The sequence below is a fragment of the Arachis hypogaea genome, chromosome 13, assembly GCF_003086295.3.
Source record: "Arachis hypogaea cultivar Tifrunner chromosome 13, arahy.Tifrunner.gnm2.J5K5, whole genome shotgun sequence".
In the NCBI taxonomy this organism is placed as follows: domain Eukaryota; kingdom Viridiplantae; phylum Streptophyta; class Magnoliopsida; order Fabales; family Fabaceae; genus Arachis; species Arachis hypogaea.
The window spans coordinates 119,926,366-119,946,313 of record NC_092048.1 but is presented as its reverse complement, the minus strand read 5'-3'; the positions used below and the strand labels follow the sequence as shown (position 1 = coordinate 119,946,313).

General features: G+C 38.9%; 1 protein-coding gene and 1 non-coding gene across 2 annotated transcripts; one reads left to right on the top strand and one right to left on the bottom strand.

The window, feature by feature from the left end:
* Positions 1–2,159: 2,159 nt before the first annotated feature.
* Positions 2,160–2,267, top strand: LOC112738865 (small nucleolar RNA R71). The gene has a single exon (XR_003169818.1). It is a non-coding gene; the product is annotated as a small nucleolar RNA R71 (small nucleolar RNA).
* A 13,989-nt stretch (positions 2,268–16,256) lies between these two features.
* On the bottom strand, positions 16,257–17,625 carry LOC140177696 (uncharacterized). The gene is made up of 4 exons (XM_072210844.1): positions 17,541–17,625; positions 17,348–17,448; positions 16,882–17,058; positions 16,257–16,673 (listed from the first exon to the last, which is right to left on the bottom strand). The coding sequence occupies exons 1-4, from the start codon at positions 17,623–17,625 to the stop codon at positions 16,257–16,259; spliced, it is 780 nt and encodes a 259-aa protein (XP_072066945.1).
* Positions 17,626–19,948: the final 2,323 nt, after the last annotated feature.

The window sequence follows — 19,948 nt, the reverse complement described above, 5'->3', positions numbered from 1 at the left end:
ATCCTGAGTGGATCCTGTGGGGTCCACAGATCCTGAGGTGTCAAGGCATTTACATCCCTGCACCAATTTAGGCATGTAAAATGCCCTTGCACACAACTCTGGGCGTTCAGCGCCAGGTTGGTGCCCATTTTGGGCGTTCAACGCCCATCTGTGTGCCATTTCTGGCGTTGAACGCCAGAACCATGCCTGTTCTGGCGTTCAGCGCCCAGAAGCTGCCCATTTTGGGCGTTCAGCGCCAGAACCATGCTCTGTTCTGGCGCTGAACGCCAGACAGATGCTCCTCCAGGGTGTGATTTTTCTTCTGCTGTTTTTGATTCCGTTTTCAATTTTTCTATTTATTTTGTGACTCCACATGATCATGAACCTAAGAAAACATGAAAAACAATAAAAATAAGAATTAGATAAACATTGGGTTGCCTCCCAACAAGCGCTTCTTTAATGTCAATAGCTTGACAGTGGGCTCTCATGGAGCCTCACAGATGTGCAGAGCTTTGTTGAGACTCTCCAACACCAAACTTAGAGTTTGGATATGGGAGTTCAACACCAAACTTAGAGTTTGGTTGTGCCCTCCCAACACCAAACTTAGAGTTTGACTGTGGAGGCTCTGGTTGACTCTGCTTTGAGAGAAGCTTTTCAAGCTTCCTCTCCATGGTTGCAGAGGGAGATCCTTGAGTTTTGAATACAAGGGAGTTCTCATTCCATTGAAGGACTATTTCACCTCTGTCAACATCAATCACAGCTCTTGCTGTGGCCAGGAAAGGTCTTCCTAGGATGATGGATTCATCCTCTTCCTTTCCAGTATCCAGGACTATGAAATCAGTAGGTATGTAAAGGCCCTCAACCTTTACTAATACATCTTCTACTTGTCCATAAGCCTGTCTTCTTGAGCTGTCTGCCATCTCTAGTGAGATTTTAGCAGCTTGCACCCCATAGATTCCCAGTTTCTCTATTACAGAGAGGGGCATGAGGTTTATTCCTGAACCAAGGTCACACAGAGCCTTAAAGAGCATGGTGCCTATGGTACAGGGTATTATGAACTTTCCAGGATCCTGTCTCTTCTGAGGCAATGTCAGTTGATCCAGATCACTTAGTTCATTGATGAACAAGGGAGGTTCAACTTCCCAAGTATCAATGCCAAACAATTTGGCATTCAGCTTCATGATTGCACCAAGAAACTTGGCAGTTTGCTCTTCAGTAACATCCTCATTCTCTTCAGAAGAGGAATACTCATCAGAGCTCATGAAGGGCATAAGGAGGTTCAATGGGATCTCTATAGTCTCTAGATGAGCCTCAGAGTCCTTTGATTCCCCAGAGAGAAGCTCCTTATTGATCACTGGACGTCCCAGGAGGTCTTCCTCCTTGGGATTCACGTCCTCTCCTCTCCTCTCAGGTTCGGCCATGGCACTTATGTCAATGGCCTTGCACTCTCCTTTTGGGTTCTCTTCTGTATTGCTTGGGAGAGTACTAGGAGGGATTTCAGTGATCCTTTTACTCAGCTGGCCCACTTGTGCTTCCAGATTTCTGATGGAAGATCTTGTTTCATTCATGAAACTTACAGTGGCCTTAGATAGATCAGAGACTAGATTTGCTAAATTAGAAGCATTTTGTTCAGAGTTCTCTGTCTGTTGCTGAGTTGATGATGGAAAAGGCTTGCTATTGCTAAACCTGTTTCTTCCACCATTATTAAAGCCTTGTTGGGGCTTTTGATCCTTCTATGAGAAATTTGGATGATTTCTCCATGTTGAGTTATAGGTGTTTCCATAAGGTTCACCTAAGTAATTTACCTCTGCTATTGCAGGGTTCTCAGGATCATAGGCTTCTTCTTCAGAAGATGCCTCTTGAGTACTGTTGGATGCAGCTTGCATTCCATGCAGACTCTGAGAAATCATATTGACTTGCTGAGTCAATATTTTATTCTGAGCCAATATGGCATTCAGAGTATCAACCTCAAGAACTCCCTTCTTCATAGGCGTCCCATTACTCACAGGATTCCTTTCAGAAGTGTACATGAACTGGTTATTAGCAACCATGTCAATGAGTTCTTGAGCTTCTGCAGGTGTTTTCTTTAGGTGAATGGATCCACCTGCAGAAGTGTCCAGTGACATCTTTGATAGCTCAGATAAACCATCATAGAATATATCCAGGATGGTCCATTCTGAAAGCATGTCAGAAGGACACTTTTTGGTCAACTGTTTGTATCTTTCCCAAGCTTCATAGAGGGATTCACCTTCTTTCTGTCTGAAGGTTTGAACATCAGCTCTAAGCTTGCTCAGCTTTTGAGGAGGAAAGTACTTGGCTAAGAAAGCCGTGACCAGCTTATCCCAAGAGTTCAGGCTGTCTTTAGGTTGAGAATCCAACCATAATCTAGCTCTGTCTCTTACAGCAAAAGGGAAAAGCATGAGCCTGTAGAGTTCAGGATCTATTCCATTAGTCTTAACAGTATCACATATCTGCAAGAATTCAGTTAAGAACTGAAAAGGATCTTCAGATGGAAGTCCATGAAACTTGCAGTTCTGCTGCATCAGAGAAACTAATTGAGGTTTCAGCTCAAAGTTGTTTGCTCCAATGGCAGGAATGGAGATGATTCTTCCATGTAAATTGGAATTAGGTGCAGTAAAGTCACCAAGCATCTTCCTTACATTATCATTATTTTCGGCTGCCATCTCCTCTGCCTGTTCGAAAATTTCTGAAAGGTTATCTCTGGATTGTTGTATTTTAGCTTCTCTTAATTTTCTCTTCAGAGTCCTTTCAGGTTCTGGATCTGCTTCTACAAGAATGTTCTTATCCTTGCTCCTGCTCATATGACAAAGAAGAAGGCACAGAAAAATAATAATAATAATAATAGAGATTCTTTATACCACAGTATAGGGATCCCTTTGTGAGTGGAAGAAAAAGGGGAGACAAAGAATGTAATATAAAGGAAGAAACACAATTGTGAGAATGGAAGAGATGTGAGATGAGATGTTAGGATATGAATGAATAAATAGAATAGGATGGGGGAGGTATAATTTTCGAAAATTATTTTTGAAAAGGAGTTAGTGATTTTTGAAAATAGTTTTTGAAAATTGTTAGTATTTTTTCGAAAATTTTTTGAAATAAAAATAAAAATAAAATAATTAGTTAATTAAAAAGAAATTTTTGAAAAAGGGGGAGATATTTTCGAAAAATGAGAGAGAGAGAGAGTTAGTTAGGTGGTTTTGAAAAAGTTAAGAAACAAACAAAAAGTTAGTTAGTTAGTTGAAACAAATTTTTGAAAAGATAAGAGGTTAGGAAGTTAGAAAAGATATTTTGAAAAGATATTTTTGAAAAAGATAATATAAGAAGATATTTTTGAAAAGATATGATTGAAATTAGTTTTGAAAAAGATTTGATTTTTAAAATCACAATTAATGACTTGATTCACAAGAAATCACAAGATATGATTCTAGAACTCAAAGTTTGAATCTTTCTTAACAATCAAGTAACAAACTTCAAATTTTTGAATCAAAACATTAATTGTTTATGTTATTTTCGAAAATTTGGTATAAAAATAAGAAAAAGATTTTTGAAAAATATTTTTTTGAAATTTTCGAAAATAACTAATAGTTTTGAAAAAGATTTGATTTTTGAAAAAGATTTTGAAAAAGATAAGATTTTCAAATTTGAAAATTTGGTTTGACTCATAAGAAACAATTTGATTTTAAAAATTTTTGAAAAAGTCAATCCAAATTTTCGAATTTGATGAGAGAAAAAGGGAAAGATATTTTTTTGATTTTTGAATTTTTATGATGCAAGAGAGAAAAACACTAAAAAGATGCAATGCATGAAATTTTTTAGATCAAAACATGTGATGCATGCAAGAATGCTATGAATGTCAAGATGAACACCAAGAACACTTTGAATGTCATGATGATCATCAAGAACATATTTTTGAAAAATTTTTAATGCAAAGAAAACATGCAAGACACCAAACTTAGAATTCTTTAATGCTTAGACACTAAGAATTCAAGAATGCATATGAAAAACATGAAAAGACACAAAACAAAAAAAATCTTCAAGATCAAACAAGAAGACTTACCAAGAACAACTTGAAGATCATGAAGAACACCATGAATGCATGAGAATTTTCGAAAAATGCAAGATGCATATGCAAGTGACACCAAACTTATAATGTGACTCAAGACTCAAACAAGAAACACAAAAAATATTTTTGATTTTTATGATTTTCTAATTTTTTTGGATTTTTTTTTATATTTTTCGAAAATTATATGAAAAAGAAAAATAAGGATTCCAAAATTTTTAATATGAATTCCAGGAATTTTGCCATGTTAGTCTAAAGCTTCAGTCCAGGAATTAGACATGGCTCACTAGCCAGCCAAGCTTTCAAAGAAAGCTCCAGTCCAAAACACTAGACATGGCCAATGGCCAGCCAAGCTTTAGCATGTAAATCAGAAACAGTAGCAGGTGGATTAACTCCAACTAGCTTGCTCTTGATAACAAATTGCTGCCTCAGTCCAAATAAATTTAGACATGGCTTTACAGCCAGCCAGGCTTCACATGCTTCATGAAACACTAGAATTCATTCTTAAAAATCTTGAATAAAATTTTGAAAACATTTTTATTTTTTTTCGAAAACAAGAGAAATTTTTTTGAAAATATTTTTGAAAAATTTTTGAAAATAAAATAAAAAGAAAATTACCTAATCTGAGCAACAAGATGAGCCGTCAGTTGTCCAAACTCAAACAATCCCCGGCAACGGCGCCAAAAACTTGGTGCACGAAATTGTGATCTCCAGGCTCGAACAAATCCTGGTAATGGCTCCAAAGCTTGGTGCTCTGATCTTAATTCATGATTGTCACAACTTCGATACAACTAACCAGCAAGTGCACTGGGTCGTCCAAGTAATACCTTACGTGAGTAAGGGTCGAATCCCACGGAGATTGTTGGTATGAAGCAAGCTATGGTCACCTTGTAAATCTCAGTCAGGCAAATATAAAATAATCATGGAGTTTTCGAATAATAAATAATAGAATAGGGATAGAGATACTTATGTGATTCATTGGTAGGAATTTCAGACAAGCGAATGGAGATGCTTTTCGTTCCTCTGAACCTCTGCTTTCCTGCTATCTTCATCCAATCAGTCTTACTCCTTTCCATGGCTGGCTTTATGTGATACATCACCACTGTCAATGGCTACTTTCGGTCATCTCACGGGAAAATGATCCAATGCCCTGTCACGGCACGGCTAATCGTCTGGAGGCATCACCCTTGTCAATGGCTTCATCTTATCCTCTCAGTGAATAATATGCTCACGCACCCTGTCACGGCACGGCTATTCATCTGTCGATTCTCGATCATGCTGGAATAGGATTTACTATCCTTTTGCGTCTGTCACTAACGCCCTGCAATCGCGAGTTAGGAGCTCGTCACAGTCATTCAATCATTGAATCCTACTCGGAATACCACGGACAAGGTTTAGACTTTCCGGATTCTCTTGAATGCCGCCATCATTCTAGCTTACGCCACGAAGATTCTGGTTAGGAGATCTAAGAGATACTCATTCTAGCTTAATTCATGTAGAACAGAAGTGTTTGTCAGGCACGCGTTCATAAGGGAGAAGGATGATGAGCGTCACACATAATCATCACCTTCATCACGTTCTTGGGTGCAAATGGATATCTTAGAAGAGAAATAAGAAGAATTGAATAGAAAACAGTAGTACTTTGCATTAATCTTTGAGGAACAGCAGAGCTCCACACCTTAATCTATGGAGTGTAGAAACTCTACCGTTGAAAATACATAAGTGAAGGTCCAGGCATGGCCGAGATGGCCAGCCCCTCTGATCTAAGAACCAAGCGTCCAAAGATGATCCTAAGATCCTAAGATGATCAAAAGATACCTAATACAATAGTAAAAGGTCCTATTTATAATAAACTAGTCACTAGGGTTTACATGAGTAAGTAATTGATGCATAAATCCACTTCCGGGGCCCACTTGGTGTGTGTTTGGGCTGAGCTTAAGTGTAGCACGTGCAGAGGCCATTTGTGGAGTTGAACGCCAGTTTCTATGCCAGTTTGGGCGTTCAACTCTGGTTTTGGATCCTTTTCTGGCGCTGGACTCCAGATTTGGGCAGAAGGCTGGCGTTGAACGCCAGTTTACGTCGTCAATTCTTGGCCAAAGTATGGACTATTATATATTTCTGGAAAGCCCTGGATGTCTACTTTCCAACGCAATTGGAAGCGCGCCATTTCGAGTTCTGTAGCTCCAGAAAATCCACTTTGAGTGCAGGGAGGTCAGAATCCAACAGCATCAGCAGTCCTTTTTCAACCTCTGAATCTGATTTCTGCTCAAGTCCCTCAATTTCAGCCAGAAAATACCTGAAATCACAGAAAAACACACAAACTCATAGTAAAGTCCAGAAATGTGAATTTAACATAAAAACTAATGAAAACATCCCTAAAAGTAACTAGATCCTACTAAAAACATACTAAAAACAATGCCAAAAAGCGTATTAATTATCCGCTCATCAATTATCAAATAAAAGAAAGGTATTATAAGAGCTCTCAATAGAGAAATTGAGAAACTGAGAGGAACTGAGACACCTTACCTATAAAATTTGACAGTTTTTCAGTGTGCTTTTCCCACCTTGTAGTTCACAAAAAATTCCAAATAAAGAATAAGCAAACAGAACAGTAGTAATTGAGTTAGTAAAACATTAATCTTTAAAATTTTTCTTTCTTTGATTGTGGGGGTGTTTCAAGTGATGATTTTCCTTTCTTTGGAATGGATAATTATAAATATATAATCCTCCAAGACTTATGGTACTTTAAAATGTTCATACAAATAGATAGTTAGATAGGGGTTTGGAGGATCACATTAAAAAAGCCCTCACTATCTAATCCTCAGACTTCCAAATAAGATAATGGTTTATTATATGTAGATGCAGATTTCGATTAAATGTACTCCCACCAAAAGATAAATCTAGAAAAGTTAAGCTATTGTAATTCATCAAAAGAAGCAAACACCAGTTTCCATTGAAGTTTCATATCCATTAATGCTAAATTACTAAATTACAAGTAATAATTTGAAGTTCCAATAATACTAAATTACTAATCAGAACAAGTAAAAAAAAGTAACAAATCAGAAAAAAAACTACACAGAACAATAATCAACAGCCTTAATATTCATAAGTTCTGATAATCAAAAACAATATCCCTAATCAGAAGTTCTAATAAATTAAATCCTAAACTACCATGGCATTCATAAATTAAAACAGTTAATTTCAAAATAAAATCTCCTACCTCAATTAGCCAAAACTTGGTAATTAAACGTAACAAACCATTCGTTTGCTTTTAATTCCTAGTAGCAACAACTTTCCTCTTGGAGCAGCAGCAACAATGATCTCAGCACCAATCATAATTGTTTAGGAGATAAATTAGCAACACTAGAATAAAATATGCTAACATAATTAGGACGGAAATATGACAGAGGAATAAAATGGTAACAAAGCAAGGAAGAAAATGTTACAGGTCTCATAAACGAAGGAATTGGAACCAGAATGGGAACAGTGCTACCGGCAACAACGGCAGTGACATCCCCTTTCAAGTTTCACGATGACAGAACGCTCCTTAGCAGCTAGCTCCAGTGGCGACGACAATGGCTCCGGCGGCTAGCCCTAGCAACAGCAGTGGCAACTCCTCCCTCACCCCTCCATCACGTCTTTCACTCTCTCTGCTTTGTGCGATGGCGGCAGCTTCGGGCTCGACAGTGGCGCGCGATGATGGCGATGCAACAGCCGCAGAGAGCTGGACGCGAACGGCCTCCCTCCAGCGGCGGCGACAGGACGCAGGCGGCCTCCCTCTTCTCACGGACTCTCTCTCTTCGCGTCTTGACAGCCTTTTCTCCACGGTTCCATTTCTGATGGTGATTCAGCAGTAGTGACCGATGGTAAAGCGCGACAGAGGTTGCTCAACGATCGCCAGTAGCGGCGCGGCCTCACCCCTTTCCTTTCCTTCTTCTTCCCCGCGACTCCCTCACTTCCTCGAGTCTCTCTATATGCCTGTGTCTGTGTATACACTTGTATTGGTGGTGTGTGTGGTGTGCTGTGAGTGTTAGAAAAAGATAGGATTAGAGATTGGGTAACTTAAATATTTTTAATAAAAATAAGGATAAGTGGTGTGCTGTGAATGTTAGAAAAAGATAGGGTTAGAGATTGAGTAACTTAAATATTTTTAATAAAAATAAGGATAAGGATAACTTAAATATTTTTAAATATTTTTAATTTTAAGAATTAGAGTAATTAAATTAATTATTTTTAAAATATTATTTTATTCTTATTTTATAATTATTTTTAAACAAATATTAATTAAGATAAAATTGGAGATATTCAAGTTAATTTTTTTATTCATAAAATTTAAAATATTAAATTCAAAAATTTTAAATATTTAAATTAAATGATATAAAATTTTTATATTTTTTTCAATTACTAAAATTTTTAATTATAAATAAGAAAATACTCTGTTTAATATATAAATCTCTAAAAATTTATTTTGAATAAGTATAATAAATTATAAATAATTTATTATTTAATTTTTAAAATAATTTTAAACTCAAACTATCATTAATTAGACTTAAATATTTTTAGTAAAATAAATTTTTAAATATAAAATCTTAAATAAATATAATAAATCATAAATAACTTATTATGTTAATTTTTAAAATTTCAAAGTCTTACATTTAGTATCTTGAAACAAAATTTTTTATTAGCTACAAAAAATCTTTGAATTTTGGGACAAATAAATAACTTGTTACAAAAATATTGTATTTTGTGATAAATTAATTTTTTGTTACAAAATATTTTGAATTTTTGCAACAATATAATCTTTTGTTACAAAATATTATAACATTTTGTAACAAAACAACAATTCGATACGAAAGATAACATAATTTGTAACAAAAGAAATTAAGTTGTTACAAAATATTGAAATGTTTTGTAACAAATTTTCTTATTGTTACAAAATATTCTTATTTTGTAACAATAACTAATTATTGTTACAAAAAAACTATAATTTGTAACAATTTTAAATTTGATACAAATTTTTTGTTACAAATGTTTCATTTTCTTGTAGTGCAAGCAATACAGAAGAGAATCCAAAAAGAGAGTGCAAGGGCATAACTATAACCAACATGGCCGAACCTGGAGAGGAAGAAAAGGCAGTGATTTCCAATGAGGAAGACCTCAATGGACGTCCACTGGCCTCCAAGGAGTTCCCTAATAAGGAACCAAAGGAATCTAAGGCTCATATAGAGACCATAGAGATTCCACTGAACTTACTGTTGCCATTCATGAGCTCTGATGAGTATTCTTCCTCTAAAGAGGATGAGGATATTACTGAAGAGCAAGTTGCTCAATATCTAGGAGCAATCATGAAGCTGAATGCCAAGTTATTTGGTAATGAGACTTGGGAGGATGAACCCCCATTACTCATCAATGAACTAAATGATCTGGTTCAACTGAAATTACCTCAGAAGAAACAGGATCCTGGAAAGTTCTTAATACCTTGTACCATAGGCACCATGACCTTTGAGAAGGCTCTGTGTGACCTGGGGTCAGGGATAAACCTCATGCCCCTCTCTGTAATGGAGAAACTAGGGATCTTTGAGGTGCAAGCTGCAAGAATCTCATTAGAGATGGCAGACAATTCAAGGAAACAGGCTTATGGACTTGTAGAGGATGTCTTAGTGAATGTTGAAGGCTATTACATTCCTGCTGACTTCATAATCCTAGAGACTGGGAAGGATGAAGATGAATCCATCATCCTTGGAAGACCCTTCCTGGCCACAGCAAGAGCTGTGATTGATGTGGACAAAGGAGAGTTAGTCCTTCAAGTGAATGAGGACTACCTTATGTTTAAGGCACAAGGATCTTCTTCTGTAACCATGGAGAGGAAGCATGAAAAGCTTCTCTCAATATAGAGTCAAACAGAGCCCCCACACTCAACTTCTAAGTTTGGTGTTGGGAGGCCAACATCAAGCTATGAGTCTCTGTGAAGCTCTCTAAGAGCTTCACTGTCAAGCTACTGACATTAGAGAAGCGCTTATTGGGAGGCAACCCAATGTTATTTAATTATATTTATTTATTTTCCATTGTTATTTTATGTTTTCTTTAGGTTGATGATCATGTGAAGTCACAAAAACAACTGAAAAATCAAAAACAAAACGAAAAACAGCATTAAAAATAGCACACCCTGGAGGACAGGCTTACTGGCGTTTAAACGCCAGTAAGGATAGCAGAATGGGCGTTTAACGCCCAGCCTGGCAGCATTCTGGGCGTTAAACGCCAGAATGGACAGCACTATGGGCGTTTAACGCCCAAAAGGGCTGTCTGGCATCTGGCTGGTGTTAAACGCCAGAAATGGGCATCTGGCCGGCGTTTAACGCCAGAAACGGGCATTTGGCCGGCGTTTAACGTCAGAATGGGCAGCAGAGTGGCGTTTAACGCCAGGAAAGGTAGCAGAGCTGGCGTTAAACGCTAGCTTTAGCACACAATGGGAGTTTAAATGCCAGATTCGTGCAGGGACTCGAATTCCTTGACACCTCAGGATCTGTGGACCCCACAGGATTCCCACCTACCCCACCTCTTCTTCTCTCCTCTTCACACCTTTCCGTAACACTCTTCCCCAAATACCCTTGACCACTCCCTCCCAAACCCAACCCCTATCACAAGAATTTCCTCTCCACTCCACTCCTATATAAGCCCCTCATCACTCCTTCCTTTTTCACACATCATAACCAACTAAACCCCCCTTGGCCGAACCCTCTCCTCACCTCCATCTCCTCAATTTCTTCTTCTTCTAATCCCTTCTTTCTTTTTTTGCTCGAGGACTAGCAAACCTTTTAAGTTTGGTGTGGAAAAAGCTCTGCTTTTTATTTTTCCATAACCATTAATGGCACCTAAGGCCGGAGAGACCTCTAGAAAGAGGAAAGGAAAGGCAATTGCTTCCACTTCCGAGTCATGGGAGATGGAGAGATTCATCTCAAAGGTCCATCAAGACCACTTCTATGAAGTTGTGGCCAAGAAAAAGGTGATCCCCGAGGTCCCCTTCAAGCTCAAAAAGAGTGAATATCTGGAGATCCAACATAAAGTTCGAAGAAGAGGTTGGGAAATCCTCAGCAACCCCATTCAACAAGTCGGGATCTTAATGGTTCAAGAGTTCTATGCCAATGCATGGATCACTAAGAACCATGACCAAAGTGTGAACCCGAACCCAAAGAATTGGCTTACAATGGTTTGGGGGAATTACTTGGATTTCAGTTCGGAAAATGCGAGGTTGGCATTTAACTTGCCAATGATGTAAGGAGATCCTCACCCTTTCACTAGAAGGGTCAACTTTGATCAAAAGTTGGACCAAGTCCTTATGGATATTTGTGTGGAAGGCGCTCAATGGAAGAGAGATTCAAGAGGCAAACCGGTTCAACTAAGAATGCTTGACCTCAAACCAGTGGCTAGGGGATGGTTGGAGTTTATCCAACGCTTTATAATTCCTACTAGCAACTAGTCTGAAGTTACTGTAGACCGGGCTATCATAATCCATAGTATCATGAATGGAGAGGAAGTAGAAGTTCATGAGATCATATCCCTAGAACTCTACAAGGTGGCGGACAAGCCCTCTACTTTGGCAAGGTTAGCCTTCCCTCATCTCATTTGTCACCTATGCAATTCAGCTGGAGTTGTCATAGAGGAAGACACCCTCATTGAAGAGGATAAGCCCATCACTAAGAAAAGGATGGAGCAAACAAGAGAGCCCACTCATGGACCTCAACAAGAGCATGAGGAAGTTCCTCATCATGAAATCCCTGAGATGCCTCAAGGGATGCACTTTCCTACACAAAACTATTGGGAGCAAATCAACACCTCCCTAGGAGAATTAAGTTCCAACATGGGACAACTAAGGGTGGAGCACCAAGAGCATTCCATCCTCCTCCATGAAATTAGAGAAGACCAAAGAGCCATGAGGGAGGAGCAACAAAAGCAAGAAAGAGACATTGAGGAGCTCAAGCACTCCATAAGATCTTCAAAAGGAAGAACTAGCCGCCATCACTAAGGTGGACCCGTTCTTTAATTTCCTTGTTCTTTATTTTCTGTTATTCGTTTCATATGCCTTATGTTTTATTTACGTTGTGTCTTTATTACATGATCATTAGTGTCTAGTGTTTATGTCTTAAAGCTATGAATGTCCTATGAATCCATCACCTTTCTTAAATAAAAAATGTTTTAATTACAAAAGAACAAGAAGTGCATGATTTCGAATTCTATCTTGAAATTAGTTTAATTATTTTGATGTGGTGGCAATACCTTTTGTTTTCTGAATGAATGCTTGAACAGTGCATAATTTTGAATTTGTTGTTTATGAATGTTAAAATTGTTGGCTCTTGAAAGAATAAAGAAAAAGGAGAAATGTTATTGATAATATGAAAAATCATAAAATTGATTCTTGAAGCAAGAAAAGGCAGTGAACACAAAGCTTGCAGAAAAAAATGGCGAAAAAAAAGAGAAGAAAAAGATAGAAAAAAGAAAAAGCAAGTAGAAAAAGCCAATAGCCCTTTAAACCAAAAGGCAAGGGTAAAAAGGATCCAAGGCTTTGAGCATTAATGGATAGGAGGGCCTAAAGGAATAAAATCCTGGCCTAAGCGGCTAAACCAAGCTGTCCCTAACCATGTGCTTGTAGCGTGAAGGTGTCAAGTGAAAAGCTTGAGACTGAGCGGTTAAAGTCGTAGTCCAAAGCAAAAAGAGTGTGCTTAAGAGCTCTGGACACCTCTAACTGGGGAGTCTAGCAAAGCTGAGTCACAATCTGAAAAAGGTTCACCTAGTCATGTGTCTGTGGCATTTATGTATCCGGTGGTAATAGTGGAAAACAAAATGCTTAGAGTCACGTCCAAGACTCATAAAGTAGCTGTGTTCAAGAATCAACATACTGAAATAAAAGAATCAATACCACTATCTGAATTCTAAGTTCCTATAGAAGCCAATCATTCTGAACTTCAAAGGATAAAGTGAGATGCCAAAACTGTTCAGAAGCAAAAAGGCTACAAGTCCCGCTCATTTAATTGGAACTAAGTTCATTGATAAGTTTGAAATTCATTGTATATTCTCTTCTTTTTATCCTATTTTGTTTTTAGTTGCTTGGGGACAAGCAACAATTTAAGTTTGGTGTTGTGATGAGCGGATAATTTATACCCTTTTTGGCATTATTTTTACATAGTTTTTAGTATGTTTTAATTATTTTTTATTATATTTTTATTAGTTTTTATTCAAAAATCACATTTCTGGACTTTACTATGAGTTTGTGTGTTTTTCTATGATTTCAGGTATTTTCTGGCTGAAATTGAGGGACCTGAGCTAAAATCTGATTCAGAGGCTGAAAAAGGACTGCAGATGCTGTTGGATTCTGACCTCCCTTCACTCGAAGTGAATTTTCTGGAGCTACAAAAGCCCAATTTGTGCCTTCTTAATTGTGTTGGAAAGTAGACATCCTGGGCTTTCGAGCAATATATAATAGTCCATACTTTGCCCGAGATTTGATGGCCCAAACGGGCGTTCAAAGTCAGCCTAAAACATCTAGGCGTAAAACGCCCAAACTGGCACCAGAATTGGAGTTAAACACCCAAACTGGCACCAAAGCTGGCGTTTAACTCCAGGAACAGCCTAAGCACGAAAAAGTTTCAATGCTCACCCCAAGCACACACCAAGTGGGCCCCGAAAGTGGATTTCTGCACTATCTGCACTTAGTTACTCATTCTCTGTAAACCCTAGTTACTAGTTTAGTATAAAAACTACTTTTAGAGATTTATTTTAGAGTTTTTTTTTATCAATCGAATGCTATCATCTATTGTACACATTTGGAGGCTGGCCTCACGGCCATGCCTAGACCTTTCACTTATGTATTTTCTACAGTGGAGTTTCTACACCCCATAGATTAAGGTGTGGAGCTCTGCTGTTCTTCATGAATTAATACAAGTACTATTGTTTTTCTATTCAATTCACGCCTACTTCTTCTCTAAGATATTCACTCGCATTTCAACCTGATGAATGTGATGACCCGTGACACTCATCATCATTCTCACTTATGAACGCGTGCCTAACAACCACTTCCGTTCTATCTGCAATAGCTTGAGTGTATATCTCTTGGCCTCCTGGTTCACGACGCATGGTTGCCTCTCCTGACAATAGAGCATTCCATTCTGTGAGATCAGAGTCTTCGTGGTATAGGCTAGAACCTTTGGTACCATTCATGAGATCCGAAAAGTCTAAACCTTGTCTGTGATATTCCGAGTAGGATCTGGGAAGGGATGACTGTGACGAGCTTCAAACCTGCGAATGTGGGGCACAAGTGATAGTGTGCAAAAGGACAATGGTCCTATTCCGACGCTAGCGGGAACCGATAGATGATTAGCCGTGCGATGACAGTGCATATGGATTTGTTTTCATCCGAGAGGATCATACAACTTTCCATGGAAGGAGGTAACGCATGGTTGGAAGAAGACAATAGAAATGCAGAGGTTCAGAAGCAACAAAGCATCTCCAGACGCTTATCTGAAATTCCCACCAATAAATTACATAGGTAACTTTATCTTATTTTATATTTTATTTATATTTTAATTATCAAAACCTCATAACCATTTGAATCTGCCTGACTGAGATTTACAAGGATGACCATAGCTTGCTTCAAGCCGACAATCTCCGTGGGATCGACCCTTACTCACGTAAGGTATTACTTGGACGACCCAGTGCACTTACTGGTTAGTTGTGCGGAGTTGTGAAAAAGAGTTGAGACTAAGATTGTGCATACCAAGTTTTTGGCGCCATTGTTAGAGATCACAATTTCGTGCACCAACAACCAAAACCCAATCAAAACCAAATATCCTACACCCAAAACAGTTTCAAGTTGACTAAATATTACTCATGCACCTTCTATGTCATTCCTTATCATACCAACACACAATTTTACTCATTTCATCCACAAATTCTCACTCAATGCATCATTCCACATTCCTCAACTTTCACCAACATCAACAAGCATCAAAATTTACCATAAACACTCCAAATCATCATGTTCAAGCCTCATTCCAATAATGAATAACAATATCAAAGTGCAACATCACAATTCATCAAATCAACAACACCATCATACATTATCAAATCCAATAACCAATTCAATCCTATCCTAAGGTCCACTAGTCTAAGTGTCCAGAAATATTACATATTACATAGAGAAAACCAAAACCATAACTTGGCCGATTCCCAATATGCACAAAACCCAAATTTGAGTCCCAACCAAGCCTCCAATCACAAGAGTTAACTCCCAAAGCTCCAATTCCACAAGTTCAACCTCTAATTTGGTTTTTCACCAACAATATTTAATCTAAACCATATACAACTACAATTAACCCCTAAACTCAAAATCTCAAGAATTCATAAGAAGATTAGGGTTCTTACCTTTTCCAAAGGTCATAGGATCACAACCCAATACTTTCCTTAAGTTAGATTGATCCTAAACACACTAAAACATCAAAATCTCAAAACCTCAAGCACTAAATTTTCGAATTTATGGAAGGGAAGGCTGAGAGAAAAATCGAGATTTTCTTACCAATTTCTTAGGTGTGTTTTGTAGAGCTCTTTGTGGTGATTGTGTGGCCGCAAACGGTGCGGCGATCGGAGCTCCGTAGCTCAAGTTATGAGCTTGGGAAGATGTATGTGAATAGTGACAATGGAACTCTCACTCTCTTCTCATTTACAGCTGCAACTCTCACTCTCTAAGGGTAATGGTGGCTGAAATGGGGTTCATTTGAGTGTTTATATATGTTAGGTTTCGGCCCAACTTAGGCCCGATCCAATCCGTTAGTGTTTTTGGCCCGTTAACCTTTAAAATTAATGCCTGATTTTCAATTCCAAATGTTTTCCTAAGGTTTTCTACTGTTGTTATTATTCTCGCACAGTACCAGACCGATTTAAGCTGGTATTACCGGTTAATTTACCGGTTCGCATTTTTATGCGATTTTTTGCAAAAAATTATATTTTCTAACTCAGAAAAATCTACTGAGTCCAAATATCATATTTAAATTTCCTAATTAATATTCTAAATTTTTGATCCTATTTTGGGCAGTTAATTTAATTTAATTAACGGTTAATTAGTCACGGTTCTTATATTCTTCCCACCAAATTAGAAATTTTGTCCCCAAAATTTAATGTTACTTGAGAATAACTCGGGATAATCCTTCTACATCTCAGACTCCAACTTCCAAGTATGTTCTTCAACTTCTGCTTGTTTCCAAGCCACTTTAACCAACTGAACTTCCTTTCCTCGCAGTTTCTTCACACTAGTATTGTCAATACGCACTGGTGTTACTTGAAACGCCAAATTCTCCCTCAACTCGACCGACTCGGGCTCTAACACATGAGCCACATCCGATGTGTACTTACGTAGTTGTGACACGTGGAATACGTCATGCAAGTTAGACAAGTGAGGCGGCAAAGCTACTTGATATGCCACCGGCCCGAATCGCCTCAGAATCTCGAACGGTCCAATGAATCTTGGATTCAGCTTCTTGGTCTTAATTGCTCTTCCAATCCAAGTTGTCGGAGTAACCCTCAGAAATACATGCTCTCCCACTTCAAATTCCAACGGTTTTCTTCTCTGATCCGCATAACTTTTCTATCGGCTCTGTGCAGTTAAAATCCTTGCTCGAATCTTTCTAATCTTCTCAGTAGTCTCTGCTACCAAATCACGACCCAAAACACTTGCTTCACCGGTTTCATACCAACACAGTGGAGATTGGCACTTCCGTCCATACAAAGCCTCATAGGGAGCCATCCCAATGCTCGCATGAAAGCTGTTATTGTACGCAAACTCCACCAATGGCATGTAATGGTCCCAACTTCCCGGTTGATCCAAAACACACGCCCTTAGCATATCCTCCGACGTCTGAATAGTCCTTTCTAACTGTCCATTCATTTGCGGATGATATGCCGTGCTGAGACATAGTCTCGTACCGAAAGATCTTTGGAAAGCTCCTTAAAACCTTGATGTAAATCGGGGATCACGGTCTGACACTATGCTCGATGGCACACCGTGAGACCTTACAATCTCCTTTATGTAGAATCTCACCAATTCCTCCATAGAATAGTTCACTTGGACAGGAAGGAAATGAGCGGACTTGGTTAAACGATCCACGATCACCAAACCGCATCAAATCTCGACCTAGTCCTCAGTAAACTGGTCACAAAATCCATTGCAATTCTTTCCCACTTCCACTGAGGAATCTCAAGTGGCTGTAATATTCTCGATGATCTCTGATGCTCTATCTTCACCTTCTGGCATGTCAAGCACTTAGACACAACTGTAGCTACATCATTTTTTATCCCAGGCCACCAGAACATCTTCTTTAGATCAGAGTACATCTTCGTACTCCCTAGATGAATAGAAAACCCACTGTTATGAGCTTTCGACAACAATTCTTGTCTCAAACTTCCGACATCTGGCACACAGATTCTCCCCTTATACCTCCATAACCCTTCATCACCCTTAGTAAATTCTCCATACCTCTTATTGCCAACTTGTTGAGATAATCTCTGAAGTTATTGCTCATTTTGCTAAGCCCTCTGAATCTCTGACTTGAAGGTACTTGAAATTTGCAACTGATTCTGACAAGCTATTACAGTAAATTCACCAAGGTCCAACTTGAAATCTGCAAACTTATCCACTAACTCCTCCTCTTTGATCCTCATCCAAGCTATCATCAAAGACTTCCGACTCAATGCATCCGCCACCACATTCGCCTTTCCAGGGTGATAACTTAGTTCAAAATCATAATCCTTCAAAAGCTCCATCCACCTCCTTTGAAACATATTGAGCTCTTTCTTATCAAAGATGTACTTGACACTCTTATGATCAGAAAAGACGCTAAACCTTACTCCGTATAAGTGGTGCCTCTAAATCTTCAATGCAAATACAATCGCCGCTAATTCCAAGTCATGAGTTGGGTAATTTAGCTCATGTGGTCTCAGCTGACGCGATGCGTAAGCCACCACGTTTTGGTGCTACATCTACACGCAACCCAAACCCTTTAATGACGTATCACAGTACACTTCAAACGGTTCGTGCGGTTCCGGTAAAATTAAAACAGGTGCTGAGGTCAACTTTTGCTTTAAAGTCTGAAAACTCTCCTCACACTCCGACGTCCACACAAATGGTACCTCCTTCCGGGTTAACTTAGTCATCGGTAATGCAATCCAGGAAAATCCCTCAATGAATCTTCGGTAGCATATGGCCAAGCCCAAGAAACTTTTAACCTCCGTCACCGTAGTCGGTCTCTCCCATTCCATCACCACCTCCACTTTCGAAGGATCTATGGTTATTCCTCCTTTGCATACCACGTGACCTAAGAACTTCATTTTCTCCTTCCAGAACTCGCATTTGGACAACTTAGCATACAATTTCCGCTCCTTCAGAATTTGCAACACAACTCTTAAATGCTCTTCATGTTCTTCCACCGTCTTTGAGTAAACTAAAATATCGTCTATGAATACAACCACAAATTTGTGCAAAAAGGGACGAAATACTCTGTTCATGTAATCCATAAACACAGCAGGTGCATTCGTCAACCCAAAGGACATCACCGCAAACTCGTAGTGTCCATAGCGCGTCCTAAACGCAGTTTTCGAAATGTCATCGTCCTTCACCCTTATCTGATGGTATCCTGACCTTAAATCAATCTTGGAGAATACCCCAGCCCCTTGCAACTGATCCATTAAGTCTTCTATCCTCGGTAACAGATACTTGTTCTTGACAGTTACTTTGTTTAACTGCCGGTAATCCACAAAAAGTCGCATTCCTCCATCTTTCTTCTTTACCAATAAAACTGGCGCTCCCCACAGAGATACACTCGGTCGAATGAACCTCTTGTTCAGAAGCTTTTCCAACTGAGCCTTTAGTTCAGCCAGCTCTATTGGAGCCATTCGATACGGTGCAATCGACACTGGTCCGGCTCCCGGCACCAAGTCAATCGCGAACTCAATCTCCCTTTGAGGTGGAAACTCAGGAATATCTTTCGGGAATACTTCTGGAAACTCCCTAACTACTGGAATTTGATCTATCCTCTAACACATTGGTGTATGAAATTGTAATCTCTAACAATGGCGCCAAAAACTTGGTACGCATAATCTTAATCTCAACTCTTTTTCACAACTCTGCACAACTAACCAGCAAGTGCACTGGGTCGTCCAAGTAATAAACCTTACGTGGGTAAGGGTCGATCCCACGGATATTGTCAGCTTGAAGCAAGCTATGGTCATCCTTGTAAATCTCAGTCAGGCAGATTCAAATGGTTATGAGGTTTTGATAATTAAAATACAAATAAAATATAAAATAAGATAAAGTTACTTATGTAATTCATTGGTGGAAATTTCAGATAAGTGTCTGGAGATGCTTTGTTGCTTCTGAACCTCTGCTTTCCTACTGCCTTCTTCCAACCATGCGTTACCTCATTCTATGGCAAGCTGTATGATCCTCTCGGATGAAAACAAATCCATATGCGCTGTCACTGCATGGCTAATCATCTGTCGGTTCCCGCTAGCATCGGAATAGGACCATTGTCCTTTTGCACACTGTCACTTGTGCCCCACATTCGCAGGTTTGAAGCTCGTCATAGTCATCCCTTCCCAGATCCTACTCGGAATACCACAGACAAGGTTTAGACTTTCCGGATCTCAGGAATGCTGCCAATGGTTCTAGCCTATACCACGAAGACTCTGATCTCACGGAATAGAATGCTCTGTTGTCAGGAAAGGCAACCATGCATCGTAAATCAGGAGGCCAAGAGATATATACTCAAGCTATTGCAGATAGAACGGAAGTGGTTGTCAGGCACGCGTTCATAAGTGAGAATGATGATGAGTGTCACGGGTCATCAC